Source organism: Protopterus annectens, chromosome 4.part0 (assembly GCF_019279795.1).
Source record: "Protopterus annectens isolate FY-2018-M chromosome 4.part0, PAN1.0, whole genome shotgun sequence".
Classification (NCBI taxonomy): domain Eukaryota; kingdom Metazoa; phylum Chordata; order Ceratodontiformes; family Protopteridae; genus Protopterus; species Protopterus annectens.
In genome coordinates, this window is record NC_056733.1 from 1,609,991,268 (window position 1) to 1,610,005,052 (window position 13,785).

General features: G+C 41.7%; 1 protein-coding gene across 6 annotated transcripts in view; it reads right to left on the bottom strand.

Moving 5' to 3' along the window:
* The window catches only part of HNRNPH1 (heterogeneous nuclear ribonucleoprotein H1), a 251,741-nt gene extending 241,706 nt beyond the window's left edge, over positions 1 to 10,035 (bottom strand). For 3 of the 6 annotated variants that reach the window (XM_044069387.1, XM_044069386.1, XM_044069384.1), the window contains exons 1-2: positions 9,910 to 10,025; positions 9,431 to 9,531 (exon numbers count right to left, since the gene is read on the bottom strand). In XM_044069387.1, the coding sequence (XP_043925322.1) occupies positions 9,431 to 9,515 (85 nt within the window). In that variant the 5' untranslated portion in view covers positions 9,516 to 9,531; positions 9,910 to 10,025. Of the gene's footprint in view, positions 1 to 9,430; positions 9,532 to 9,909 lie in introns of all 6 variants that reach the window. The other 3 variants (XM_044069385.1, XM_044069389.1, XM_044069388.1) reach the window with 3 other exon arrangements.
* Positions 10,036 to 13,785: the final 3,750 nt, after the last annotated feature.

The window sequence follows — 13,785 nt, forward strand, 5'->3', positions numbered from 1 at the left end:
TCTGTCTGATTGGGTGGTACATCGGGGATTCATTTGATGGGTCTGGGAGTTGAATCGAATGGTATTTGGTAGCCTCTGGGTATCATTCTATGCACCCAAACATTGGTAGCAATAAGCTGCCAGGCTGGTAGATTTAGAGAAAAACACCCCCCCCCCCCCGACTACTTCCAGAGGAAAGCAATCAGGCCACTGCTCAGGAGCACTGGTAGGGTCTGCCAGAGAAAGATTCTCTGGCACCCTGGTTACGTGGACCCCCCCACCCCAAAAAGGGAGTCTTCCATACGAGTTGCCCCCTCTGCCCCAGGGGGATTGTTCACGAGTGCCACTAAAGGATACTCTGGATTTCTTGAACCACATCTTTCCTCCCTTCTGGTTCCTGCAGTAACACCTCTGGGGGGGGTTGGAAAAGCATATGCCAAAGCAGACAAGGTCTTTCTGCCTCTCACTATGTGCAGTCTCTCGTAGCTTGGGTCCAATAAGTACAGATTCATCAAGTGCATTGACAAAAGATTTAAAGGGGTCTGCAAAGTTACACAACCGCATTCAAGCATTACGTCACATGACACCAGATGCGGCAGCTCGAGCTGCTCCCTTGGTGGTATCAAAAGCATCAAGGAGTTTGAGATTCAAGGGTAGCTAGCTGCGAGGCAACAGTGTCACGCACCTCATCAGGCAGTACCCCCGCCAAAGAGGAAGACATTTTGAAAATGAGGCCGTACCCCCGCCAAAGAGGAAGACATTTTGAAAATTAGGTCTATTTGGAGGAGAGGTGTGCCAGAACATTCAGCAACCGAATGGCGAAGGCCGCTAAAGCATAGCTCCGCTTCCGTAGTCTGTCCCTGGTCCAGGACTCCGTTTGGAGGATGGACAGTGGAACTATTTTCTGCCAGTCCCATCTGCTGGTGGGGTTAGGACTTCCACCCCCCCCCCGTTCAAGGATTCTGAGAATGTCTCAGAATGAAACAGTCTGGGGGAGAACATGGGGACCCTTCTCCCTCAACACAGTGTCTTCTGTAAGATTCGACCAGGGAATCGAGGTGCTTCCTCTTGCACCATTTCTTCCGAGGTGGTGCTCCAGTGGGATCTTCTGAGGACGACTCTGGAGAAAGGGTTCCCTTCAAAGGGGGTTCATGTGACTCCCATGCTCTGGGACCCAACTTAGCAGGTTGGGAGGGGTACATGCTAAGATAGGTTTCTGATACTGATGTCATTGGTGCTGACGGCCTCCGGAATGAAGGAGGCTTTCCATCACCTGTACAGCAGGCCCACTCGAGGAGGGATGGGAGCCCGGAAATGGGAGGCAACCTCAGAACCAAGGTCACAACCCACCCCAAAGAGCCCACCCCAGTTGAGGGGTTCCAAGAAATCTGGAAGCAGTCAGAACCATAGACATAAGACTGTGCCAGAGAAAAATTAGGCGGACTAGGAACCAAGGTACAGACAAGTCCAAGCATCGCTTCGAGAAAGCATCAGCTCAAATCAGAATAGATGCAGCAAGGGTGGTCGGTGAAACACTGCTGTCTGAGCAGAGACAGTACATACCAAAACGGACATTGGTACAGAGATCAGGGTGGATTCTGAAGAGGATAAATGGGGGAAGATGTGGTAAAAGATTCAGAGCAAGGAGAGACGGAATATCTTGCTGGAATGGGTAGGCTCCTAGCTGCCAGAAGCTGGTCCACAACACACACTAGGTCTAGCTCAGAAAAACTCTGAGTGGATCTAGATCTAAAGGAGGCTGCTGAAGGGGAATCGGGCCTTTCTAGAAAGGGGCTAAACCTCTGCTCCAAAAGGGTCGTAATGTGGATACAGAATAGTTAATTGGACATGCTCATGACCAGAATTTTCTACTTGGAGAGGATCTCATCTTTCAAATACATGCAACCAGCACCATAATGATGGCACTTCTTGCAGCAAAAGCTTGTGCATACTTTTAGCCATGTTGATAATTTGTGCCTAAAACTGACACTATGCAGTAGGTGTCCAGCCCCTTTCAAATAAGCTGCAATCTGAGGTTGTGTTTTTAGGTATTCCTGGGAAGAAAGGACATTCAGCAATGCCAAGTGGCCATCCCATTACACAGGAAAAGTTGACCCCCTAGCTTGTTTTACACTACACTCGCCCACCTATAGGCAACCTGGTGTCCAATCCACATACTACATGTCTTTGGAATGCGAGGAAACCCACGTGAACAGTAATTGTGAGATCACCCTAGCACTAGTTGAGAAAATGCTAGCAATTCCTATCACTGTCTTACTCTTTTGTATCATTTTTTACTGTACTCTAACTGTAAGCAGTTGCTTTTCTACCCGGGTTTCCACTGAAAATGGGCTTACCTGGTAATCAAATGTAAAAGAAAATAAAATTATGCTTTGTAGTACAAAGGTGTGCATCACCCATGAAAGTGCCATTCCAGGTAAAATGCTAGAAATATAAGGTTTATACAAAATTTTATTTTCCTTTAAAACTATTTACAATAAAGGGGAAAAGCCAAAAATCACAATATACTAAAAGGTAAATATGAAATGAGAATACTGCACTGACAACTCTCACATGAGCTTTCAATACTAACCATTAACAATACTGATGCAATATTAAGCTCTCAAGCCCAAATAAGCCTAGGAGAGTCCATGATCTCTCATCCACAAAACTGCACTAATTATCAGTCTATCCACAACACCCCATTTTCTACTTGGGGTGGGGGTATCCCTTCAATAGTAGTAATCTACAGCGAAGGTTCACAGCATCAGGTTGATAGCCCTGCTGCTCTTGCATACCACTTACATGTACATTAAAAAAAAACATTGCCAATTTAGTGTCCAATCCACCTACCACCAGTACCTTCACTAAAATTACTTTTAGGGAAGCTTAAAATACACAGTAAAAAGGTTTATTTTGTTTGGTCAAAGAAAACTATTGCTAAGTAAGCCCCACCCCATTTCAGAAATGTTACATACAACTGAACTTAAACACCAGTGTTACTCATGCTGCTAAATTCGACACTAAAGACAAAGCAATATGGAGTAAACCTACATTCTCACTAGCTCACACTAAACATATGGCCAAAATGGAAACCAAGAGCTCAGCAGTATACCCCCAGTATAGGTGGGATATTTGAATGTGAACACAATACATACACATACCAACTCCAAGAGAAACTTGACACATATGGGGATACAGACCTTATGAAGTCATTCTATCAAAGTAAAGAAAGTTGATCAAACTGCACTCTTCTCCAGAACAAGACTATGGTACAGTGGTTTGTTCTGTCCTCACTGTTGTGTGATCTCAAAGTTGGTATACAGAATTGAGATTTTTCTTGATCTTAAGGACAAATTTCTAATGTGTGATTCAATGTCACTGCATTCTGCTGTAATGTCACAGGCTTACCAGTTATATTTGTCTACAGAACAGCAGAGTCCAAACGAACAAAGCCCATTTTCAGTGGAGGCATAGGGAAGAAAAGCTCAATCAAAAAGTACACTTTCAAGTGTGACCATTAATGTTACAACAGAAATTAAGTTCAATACAGTATTCTCTACCAAAACTGAAGCACACAACTTGAAATGGTGAGCATGCAGCACTAATTAGCTGGTACCGGATAACTCTTAAATGCCAAATACAACAAGTTCATATATGTGGTTAGGTTAAACAGGCTCTCTGACCAAGAGCCAGTGTAAGCCTAGCCATACTACTCAAATTTAAACTACTGGCATGCCAATGTCTTAAGAAAATATTACAGTTGGGATACAATCTTGTGCATTAGGACCCCCCCATTAGGGACAGTAACCAAAGAAGGGCTAAACCTGATCTATCCACTGGTCCAAATTATATCTGAAAGTGGTTGCAAGCAGCCTCTGGAGATGGTACCAATTATACACAGACTTGTACGGCACTTATGGAAAGGGCGCCGAGAAGCATTTTTTTTTTTTTTTAAGACTGCAGAGATTCCTAGCTGCTTGGGTAGTAGATGGAGTCAAGATGGGGTCAAGAGAGTGCAGTTTTAAAGGGACAACCCTATAGTCTAAAACTGATTTAAAGAAACTTGTCCTGATATATCCTAGTTGTCACCACCCACTTATGTCATTAACTACTCCTGTTGTCACCACCCACTTAACATATTAACCCTACTATATTTAAATTTACTTTACGCAGCCATGTTTTCATTCCTTCTGGTGAACATTAATATTCAGTTCCTGTCAAGGCCTTCAGCCCCCAATCAATGGGAAACAAAGTTGTGTGTTTGGACTTGGTTTAAAATTAAGCTATTGTTTGCATCACTTTACACTTGGCTAATATTCAGTGAACAGAAAACAAAACATGAAAATTTGCTTCTAGTACTGTTAGAAACATACATGTGTGATCATAGCACTTGGCTAGCATTAAGAAATCTGCACAAAATAAAACATGAAATAGAAAACTTTACTAACATTTTAGCTTTGCACTGCTCCTATGGTTTCCTGCAATGTTAGGCAAAGTGAGGTCATAAAATTCCTGAAAGGCTACTTCTCAAGAGGATAAAAAGCACAGGTGAAACTAATGACTTGAACAGTTGAGTGTACAACTTGTACTTGAGATGAAATTTGACTACAACCAGTGAAACTGCTTGTAAGCACCCCGCCCCAAACCCCATAGCCGAAGCTGGGACATACTCACAAAGCCAGACTAAAAATGTAGAGTAAAAACCTCTGGGACAGTGGTAAACTCATTTGTGCCAGTATTCCTCATATGGGAAGACTAGCCTAGGTGAGAAGTCCAGCTTACTTCCAAAGAGACCAAAGCAAGTCTCAAAATGTTGTACACTTAAAATTAAAGCTATAGACTACAGTTTTAATGAATGCAGGTTGCAAGCAGAAAACTAAAGAAATGGAAAAAAAAAATAGAGGATAGTGTGTGCAAGCAACGTTCTGAATTACAAGAGTAATATTTAGGATCTGTTCAATTTTTTTTTTTTTTGGTATTTCCATTAAAGAAAATGGCTTTTTTATTGGTTTGACTCAGTTTGTGTTTCCTTAACTGTACACCACACAATTTGTTCCAGAAAGGATGCAACACAATCCACCCTACAAGCCAGAGTGGCTTAAACTAAAATACTGCCAGGAATTCCCAAAATACCCCACACACTACATATGAAGACGCATACAACAATTTCGACAAGTACATATCAAAACATTATGCAAACCTCATTTGACATTTGCTAATCATGTAAGCCCACTGGATACAGTCCCCTAAGGGTACCAAATTAGTAAGGTCTAGTTAAGCTGAGCGGAATAAAATCTAATACCAGAGGAACTACAGTTAAAAGCCTTAACCCTCTATACCAGGGGTGTCCTGCATTATTTTATCCTAGTACCAAACATGGATAAGTAGAAAGGCCCGCCCAGCAACATGTACAAATATGTAATGAATAGTCATGTAGGCATCACCAGCCTTATGAATACTTATCAGTACAATCCAAACAATTTTTGATTAAAATGGTCTAAAAGGGACAGTTCCCAGAGCTGTTTTTTTTTTTTAATTTTGATATTTACATTTTCAAACTGGCTTTGAGCATGCGCCTGCAAAAGTTAAGGGGTGCTTAAAAACGTATTTGTACTCCAGCTGAGTCAAGTTTCACTTGTGCTTTTTATCCTCTACTGAAAAATGGCCCTTAAATTTTATGCCCTCACTTGCTACTTACCTTGCAGGAAAGTATATGAGCAACGCAAAGCTAAAACAATCTGCTTTCTGTTCATTTTGTGCGGAACTCTGAATGCTAGCCAAGTACTATACAATGCTATGAATGACTGCCACTTACTCTGTAGAAAGCTTCAGAATGATGCAAGTATAGAAATAGTCTTTCATGTTTATTTCTGAATACTAAAGTACGATTTTCTAACCTGTTGTAAAAAAATTAAGATGCAATACATTCATTTTAAATAAAAATCAAGAACTTACTGTCACGAGAGGCAGCCTGTGAGTTTTACATACTAACTCTGACATTGCTTTAGGAGTAAGGGGAATACAGAGACTTAACATTCAGTATGAATTCACTAATCTGTACTCCTGACTATGCTGCTCAAATACGCTATACAGAAAAGATATCTTAACACAATTTAAGAGCTTTTTGATGAATTTGTAAAAAGTAGTCTTGCTCAACCACCACAACCAGAAACACACAAGTGTAATAACCCGATTTGTTTCCCAATAACCAGGGATTGGAAGCATTGACAGGCAATGAATACTGTCAACTGTGTTCAGAGGGAACGAAAACAGGGCTGCATAAGGTAAAATGAAAACAGGACGAGCAGAATCCATATCACACTCAGTCTCTTTAACTGGTACTGTTAAGACAGTCATGGTCCATGTTGGTGTGATTCAATTGATGCATACCTCTCTTAACTACAAGGAGAGGATTGAGCAAGCTGAATACGTGTTCCAGGCATCTTATCACCCAGAATAATGCCTCAATACAAACAGAAAATGCTAACAATTGGCTTAGTTTCTTGTGTTATTCCAGGGGATCCAGTACCTGACACCCTGGGATGACATAACTGACAAACCAAGATGCTTAGTGTCCCCTGGGCTTCAGGCTAAAGCTCTTGCCTTGCCCCACAGTGCCTTTTATAGGCAAAGTCATGAGCACAAAATTAAATTACGCTTAGAATTTTTCACATTGGTAAAGGTCATACTGCTAAATGCATTAAAATGAAATTGCACTCACTGCAAGCATTCCTTGCCCTAGAGGATGCTGATATTTATGCAGTCACCGAAACCTGGTTCAAAGCTGTGGAGAGCATCCTAGCCTTACAAGGTTACCCACCCAACCATACTTTCAGACCCCAAAGGGAGGGCTACATAGCCCCAAAGGGAGGGCTACATAGCCAAAGAAGGCAGAGTTTCAATACTTACACCGCCAATGCTTGTTCCCACAGTTTGGTTTTGTCAAACAGATCATGCCTGCTAAACTTAGTCGACTTCTTTGAAACAGTCACCAAAGCCATGGACGAGGGGGGAAGAGACTGCACACTGCCTACCATGATCTAGCCAAAGCCTTAAACACTATTCCCCAACTCTGGCACAATACTCCCCCAGCTGGGCATCAACACATATGCTAACAGACAGGTAGCTAACTGGCTCACTGACAGAACCCAGTCAGTCAAAATAGGAAAAGCCACATCTAGTAGTAGACCCATAACAAGGGGTGTAGCCCAAGGATCAGTCTTGGGTCCTCTACTGTGTGGGATATACTTTTCTCAGATGCAAGCCAAAAACAGTGGTCTGTGACTGCCCAAGTTTGCAGATTACTGCAAGTTAGGCATTGTCTTAAACTCCCCTAGTGATGTGAACATCCAAGTGGGACTTACCCAAACTAATGACTGGTGCCAGAAGCATGGCCTCAAACAATGTCAAGGCACACAGTTGTAAGCGGACTTGGGCACCCAGGTTGATAGCAACCTGACGGATTACCACTTCGCCTCCGCTGTACAGAAGGCTTTCTGCATGGCCCACCTTATAAGGGTATTTCATCCAGGAACAATGAGATCATAACATCCCTATACTCCTTAGAGCCATTAGAGTACAATGCCCCCCTTCAGCATGTACCTTGCAAAGAACACGCAGCAGCTGGAGAGACCACAAAGGTTCTCATCAGGAAAACCCAGGGTCTCAAACACCTACCCTATACAGATAGGGTTTTTTTATCCCTCTACTCTACAGACTGCTCAGATGTGCTGTGTTGTGACATTAATAGAACTTGCCAGGAAAGATTTGATCCCAAAGACACCCCATCTGTGGAACGGACTCCCTCTCCATATCAAGCAGAGTACATATCTAGGCCTCCAAAAGCAACCTGGACGACTGGATAGAAACAGAAAATATACCCCTCTAATCCCACCTGCATCCACACTAGACAGGGGAAAGAGATGCTATAGGCAAAATTCTTGGATAGGCTTTTAAGGGTTTCCGGGCCAATAGCCTAGTATATGAAGTTTCTTTCAGTCAGAATGGTTGACTCTCCAAAATGCATGCATTGTTAAAAAAGCTCCTTTTAACTAGATGGCCATTTTTATGCATTCCAGAACTCTTCAAATGTAATTAAGAAATGTTATCCTGTGGGGTGGAAAGAGTACAGAGTAGAACTACAGTTTTAGCACTGCTTTTTAGCAGCTTCCACGTTTGCAACTTTCACCCCCCACAAATAAAAAAAATAGAGAATGAGCACCATTCTATGTACCTAGCAGAGTAGACAACTATGCTAAATGTTATCAACTTTTTCAGTAAAGCTTTGCATTGCCTCTTAAAATAGCCCGTCTACTTCTGACTGAGCATTTTGGGACAAGTCACCCTAACAGTGGAAAGGGTAATATCACTACCCTAACCTAACAGAGGAAGGGCCAACATCACTTCTGGTCCTGCAGCCCTTTACCTGACAGAGAAAAATTGCTGTACTTAACTGAACGTTGAATTTAGTAAAACGGAACTAAAGGTTATTGCTACACAATCAACGACTGCATGGTACTGCCACTTGCAAAAATGCACATCACAATTTCATATGAAGTCACGACTTTTGGCAAAACAACACAGGCCACACCCACTTCTGCATAGTCCGTATGGGATTCTAGAGTACAACTCTGGGTGTCCAATAGGGGGCATGTACTATTACGTGTTTTGAATAGAGACTCACCTACAGTCAAAAAACTCGAGAGGCAGCAATGAAATAAAGTAGCATTAAGGTCTTTGCGGGGAAGCTGGGCCCATGCTCTATGCAACTATTAGTCTCCTACGGAAAATTTGCCAAGATACTGTATAAATTCCCGTCATAAGAGGCGACTGAATAAAGTAAGGAAATTAAACTGCATACAAGACAAGCACTTCTGCATAACTTGCATGGAAACTAACAGGATGTACTGCTTGAAGTTTTTCCCTAATTGAAACATTACCCCTGGAACAGCCACATATAAATTTGTGTCTGTGGCTTTCTAAAAACGTGCAAGTACAACGTAACTACAGCTTATAATTGGTAAACACTGACAATAAGGAAAAGTGAAGATAGGGGGAGTCCCACTTTTGGGGGATATTAACTTAAACCCTAAACTTACCACCATATTGGTGCGTTGCATCTAACCCTATTGATAGGGGGAAGTTTGGAATAAAACGTGAAAGCGAACTTCAGAGAGCATTTTTAAACAAATCTACACAAAAGCAGTTAGCTCGATCGGCTTGCTACGCTTGAACATACTTCACAAATACACGTGAGGATGACTACACAATTCAATTTAACGCTTTTGTTTGAAGCTACCGTAAAGACTACAGATTCCCGTCGTTGTTACGCACGCATTATAAACCGCCATTTCGGCTCGCGCTTAAGAAACTGCGAGGCAAACTCGGCACAATCTTAAAAAAAAAAAAAAAATATGAAAACACAGCTACAATACTCTGCACCACTTACCGGAGAAAAATTCCCGAATTTCCTCTGTTGAGCATGACCACGGCAACCCACGAACCCTAACGATATAACCCTCGCTTTCAGACATAATTTATGTGAATATCCTGCAAACCAAAGTGAACAAAACGCAACCAGTCTCAGTAGTCAGTTTACGTTAACTTGTAGAACCAAATATTTCAGACTAACGTCAAGACAAGGCCTCAACTATAGTGTCCTTCACCTTAAATGAAAAAAAAAAGCCTAATGTTTGATATATAACACTAACTATATATTTATACATTTATCAATTACTTTTTTTTCCCCAACAGGTGAGAACTGCCAACATAAAAACAAGTTTTTCTCCCTACCGTTCCACGAGGAACAATAGAATGAAAAACCTGATGTAGGCCTCAAAACGGAAAAAATATATATTAAACTTTAATTTATACGCATTAATAGTAACCACACAAACAACACGAATTAGATTGGAAATAAACGATCACCTTTACCGGTCTTGTTTCTGAATTCAAGCCCAAATTGGCCAGCAATGTCACCGACAGTAACACACTTTAAAATGAAGAACTTCCTAGCGCGCCCCAAACCAAAAAGAAAGGAAGACCGCTTGCGCAGGGGTATTTCTAAATGATGACGTGCACGTCCAGCCTCGTTTTCACTTGAGTGTGCGCGAAAGAATCAATTTGTAAATTACTCCCAATTGTCATGTTTACTCATAGTCTTTCTTTGTTGTCTGATGCTTGGTATGCTGTTGCAGATATTGCACCACCACAGCTTTCAACTGTCCAGATTTTTGCCTCATGTTTTCAGTCTTTTCGTACAAAAACTAGTGTTATTCTCGTGAATTAACAAGGAATGAATTCAGATTTTATGAACTTCGGAAAATGCATGCAAACACAAATCCTGATATTCTACCAACTTTAAGTATGCTCATGCCCAACTTGAATCAGTAGTTGCAAGGCAAAACAAAGAAGGGGCAACAGCCCCTCCATAGATTCCATGACTGATAAAGAATATTAACTGACATCGGGTCCTGTTTTGATTTCATACACACCTGCTGATTTCAATTTTGGATTTTTTTTTTAACAATTAACTTTAAATTTTGCAGCAGGAGCAATGGTTTGCTATCTGCCACAGTATAAACTTGAAACTATAGCATTTCTGAATAATTCACCAGCATTGCTGGAATGTGCCTTAACCCCATTCAGTGATGATTTTCAAGTCAATGAGGACCATTCCTCGTATGTAGCGCCACCTTTTCAGGTGTCCAAACAGGACATTATTTTATCAATATGTGATATTTGTTGGATAAACCATACCCATTGGTGGGCTGAATTTACAATGAATGCCCTTTTCATAACCCACCAGTGTATAGCATTAAAAACCCTAAACTGGTTAGAACTATCCCATTAACTAACATATACATGGCTTCTTGCCACTTATAAAGTTATCCAGCAATCATAGGCAGGTACTAGGCTATTGGCCCTAGGACCTATAAAAGCCTAGCCAAAAAGGTACCCTGGCTTTCGCCACCCAAGAAAATTATTTTCCTGTGCCCCTGTCGAACAGTGCCACAGAAGTGATCCCTGTGGTGAATTTCCTATTTCTCATCCAATCAAGATTTTTCTTGAAGAGTGCTAATGAGGAGCTCAGTTTGACATAGATAGGTAGTCTGTTCCAGAGTATGGGAAGTCTCTGGGACAGGAATCTATCCCTCCAGCATGTTCTGTTTATTGTGGTGACAAGGTTTAGGTCACTACAGCATGTAGCTCGGAGGGATTGGGATTTCTTTAAGTGGAGCATGTCCAACAGCTCTGGGTTTGACATAGCTTTGTATGTTAGGCAGAGATCGCCTATGAGTAGGCGATATGCGGGAAGTAAAGCTGGAGTTTTTTGAGACGGTCTGCGTAGGGTATCTGTTTGAGGCCAGTAATCCTCTTTATGAGGTATTTCTGTGGCCTTTCCAGTTGTTGTAGATGTCTTGTGAGGTACATACCAAAAAGAGGTGCTGTACTCTATAATGAGTGATGAATAGAGGGGAACAATGACCTCTTTTTTTCTGGATGAGAAACCTTTTGTGATGAGGTGTGCTACATAGAAGCATTTCCTGACCACTGTGGCGATGTGATTATCAAAGGAGAGACTACTGTCCATCTGTGTCCCAAGGTCTCTTATCACACTTTCGGTGTTAAGCAAACTACCACTTATGTGGTAGTTCATAGGTACAGAGTTTTTATCAAAGGGGATGACAATGCACTTTTTGGCATTGAGCTTCAGGCCATGGCTTTGACACCAGGCATCTGTCTCAGTGAGGCTCTTTTGTAGGATGTCCACATCATTAGGAGTTTCGATTAGGGTTCCCAGTTTGCAGTCATCTGCAAACTTCGTTAGCCAAAGACCTTCTGTGTTAGCCTGTACTTCAGAGAAGTAGATACCAAACAGGAGAGAACCCAGGACTGAACCCTCTGGTACTCCACTTGTCACTGGTCTGAAGTCGGATTTGGAGTCTGCTACTTTCAGAGTGTGGGTTCTGTTCATGAGCCAGTTGGCAACCCATCTTGTGACACAGGGATTTATACCTAGTTTAGTGAGTCTATCTATAATTCCAGAGTGGGGGATGGTGTCAAAAGCCTTGGTGAGATCTAGATAGGCTGTGTGAACCACCTTACCCTCATCTATGGCTTTGGTGACTGCTTCAAAGAAGTCTATCAGGTTAGGAGGCATGATCTGCCTTTTACAAATCCGAACTGGGTGGGGTCCAGAGTTTGGAGATTACCAATGTCTTTGTTTATGAGTTCCATGATGATACATTCCATGGCCTTGCAGACCAGGCTCGTCAGGCTAATGGGGTGGTAGTTAAGAAAGAAAAAAAAAGTCATACAAATCTGTAAGGTTTTGTTTAACAATAGTTTAAAAGGAAGGGCAGTACCAGTATCTGGAAGAAAGCTGTGGTAGTTGCACTGCCCAAAGAGGTTAAAGACCCTTCAGACTAAGCTTCATATAGACCAGTTTCAATTCTGAACTATTTTATAAACTCTTTATGTCTATACCAGCTAAGAGACGTGGCCAAGATGTTGCTAAAACTGACAGATATGGATATAAGTGATTTTGTGGAGGGAGACAAACATTTGACAATAGCAACAACAATTCAGGGGAAGCCCACTGTAAGACGACACTGCTATTGTTGGTAGGTCCTTATGCAGAGAAGGCATTCAATAGAATTGCCTGGGATTTTATTTTTAGTAGTAGTGCAATGGTAACATTTGCATGTCCTGATAAAACAATGGCGTTCAATACAAAGCTAAATGAAGAGTCAGAGGTAAGAATTAAGGTGTGTGTGTCTCTCTCTCTCTCTCTCTCTCTCTCTCTCTGACAAGCTGAGTCTGAGCAGAGGAACCAGGCAGGAGTGTCCTCTTTCCCCTTATTTGCTTTATACTTGGAGCCAATGGCAAAGAAAACAAGGGGCTCACATATTCAGATACAAATGGTATGATAATGCTGAAAAATAGCCTTATTTGTAATTTATATTATTCTGCACTTGACAAGTACATAAAAGGATATTTCAGTACTGTGGAACATTTTGCAACAGTTTCAAGTTTTTCTTGGGGGGTATAAAATAAACAAAAATAAAACAAAGACTATGACAGTAAAGTACAGTTGTATACACTTGGCATAAATGTAGATGCTGGAGTGTATTCACTGTTGCAGTCCTAACTTATGAGGTTTTCTGTGGTGGAAACCCTTGGCTGGCCTGAATAACGGACAATTTTCTCCTCCTCAAGCCAGTGGATGCCCTGTCCAATGTCATGATATCTGGAAATAAAGAGAGTTGGCTGGCACCATGAAATCAGTACTTTGCTGTCATTAAGGGTAGAGGCATAAGCTCATAGACTCCAGAATACGTGTCAAGGAGGAGGGAGCAACCTGGAAATAAGGAGGAGAATAACCAATCCTATCCTATAGGCAAGAGGGCAAGGAGAGAGAGAAGGAATACTGCAACAGTGAATACCCTCAAACATCTACATTTATGATAAGTGTACACAACTATAGCATGTTCTTTGTGTTTTACATTTGCAGTCCTAACTTATGGGATGATTCCCAAAGCTGAAAGGAGGGTGGATGGAAGGCTTAAGTAGAGAAAAGGATGTCTTGCAAGATGGCAGTGGCAAACCCTGCTCTGGACCTGGAAAAAAGTAGAAAGATGGTAACATTTGGTGAAGGTATACACAGAGGATCAAGTAGTAGCTTCAAAATGTCCTTAGTGGTCACACCTTTAAAAAAGGCAGCGGATACAGCAGTAGCCCTAGTGGAATGTGTCTTCATAGTGGCTGGGGGTATCTTACCATGATGAGATCCGGTGGGAG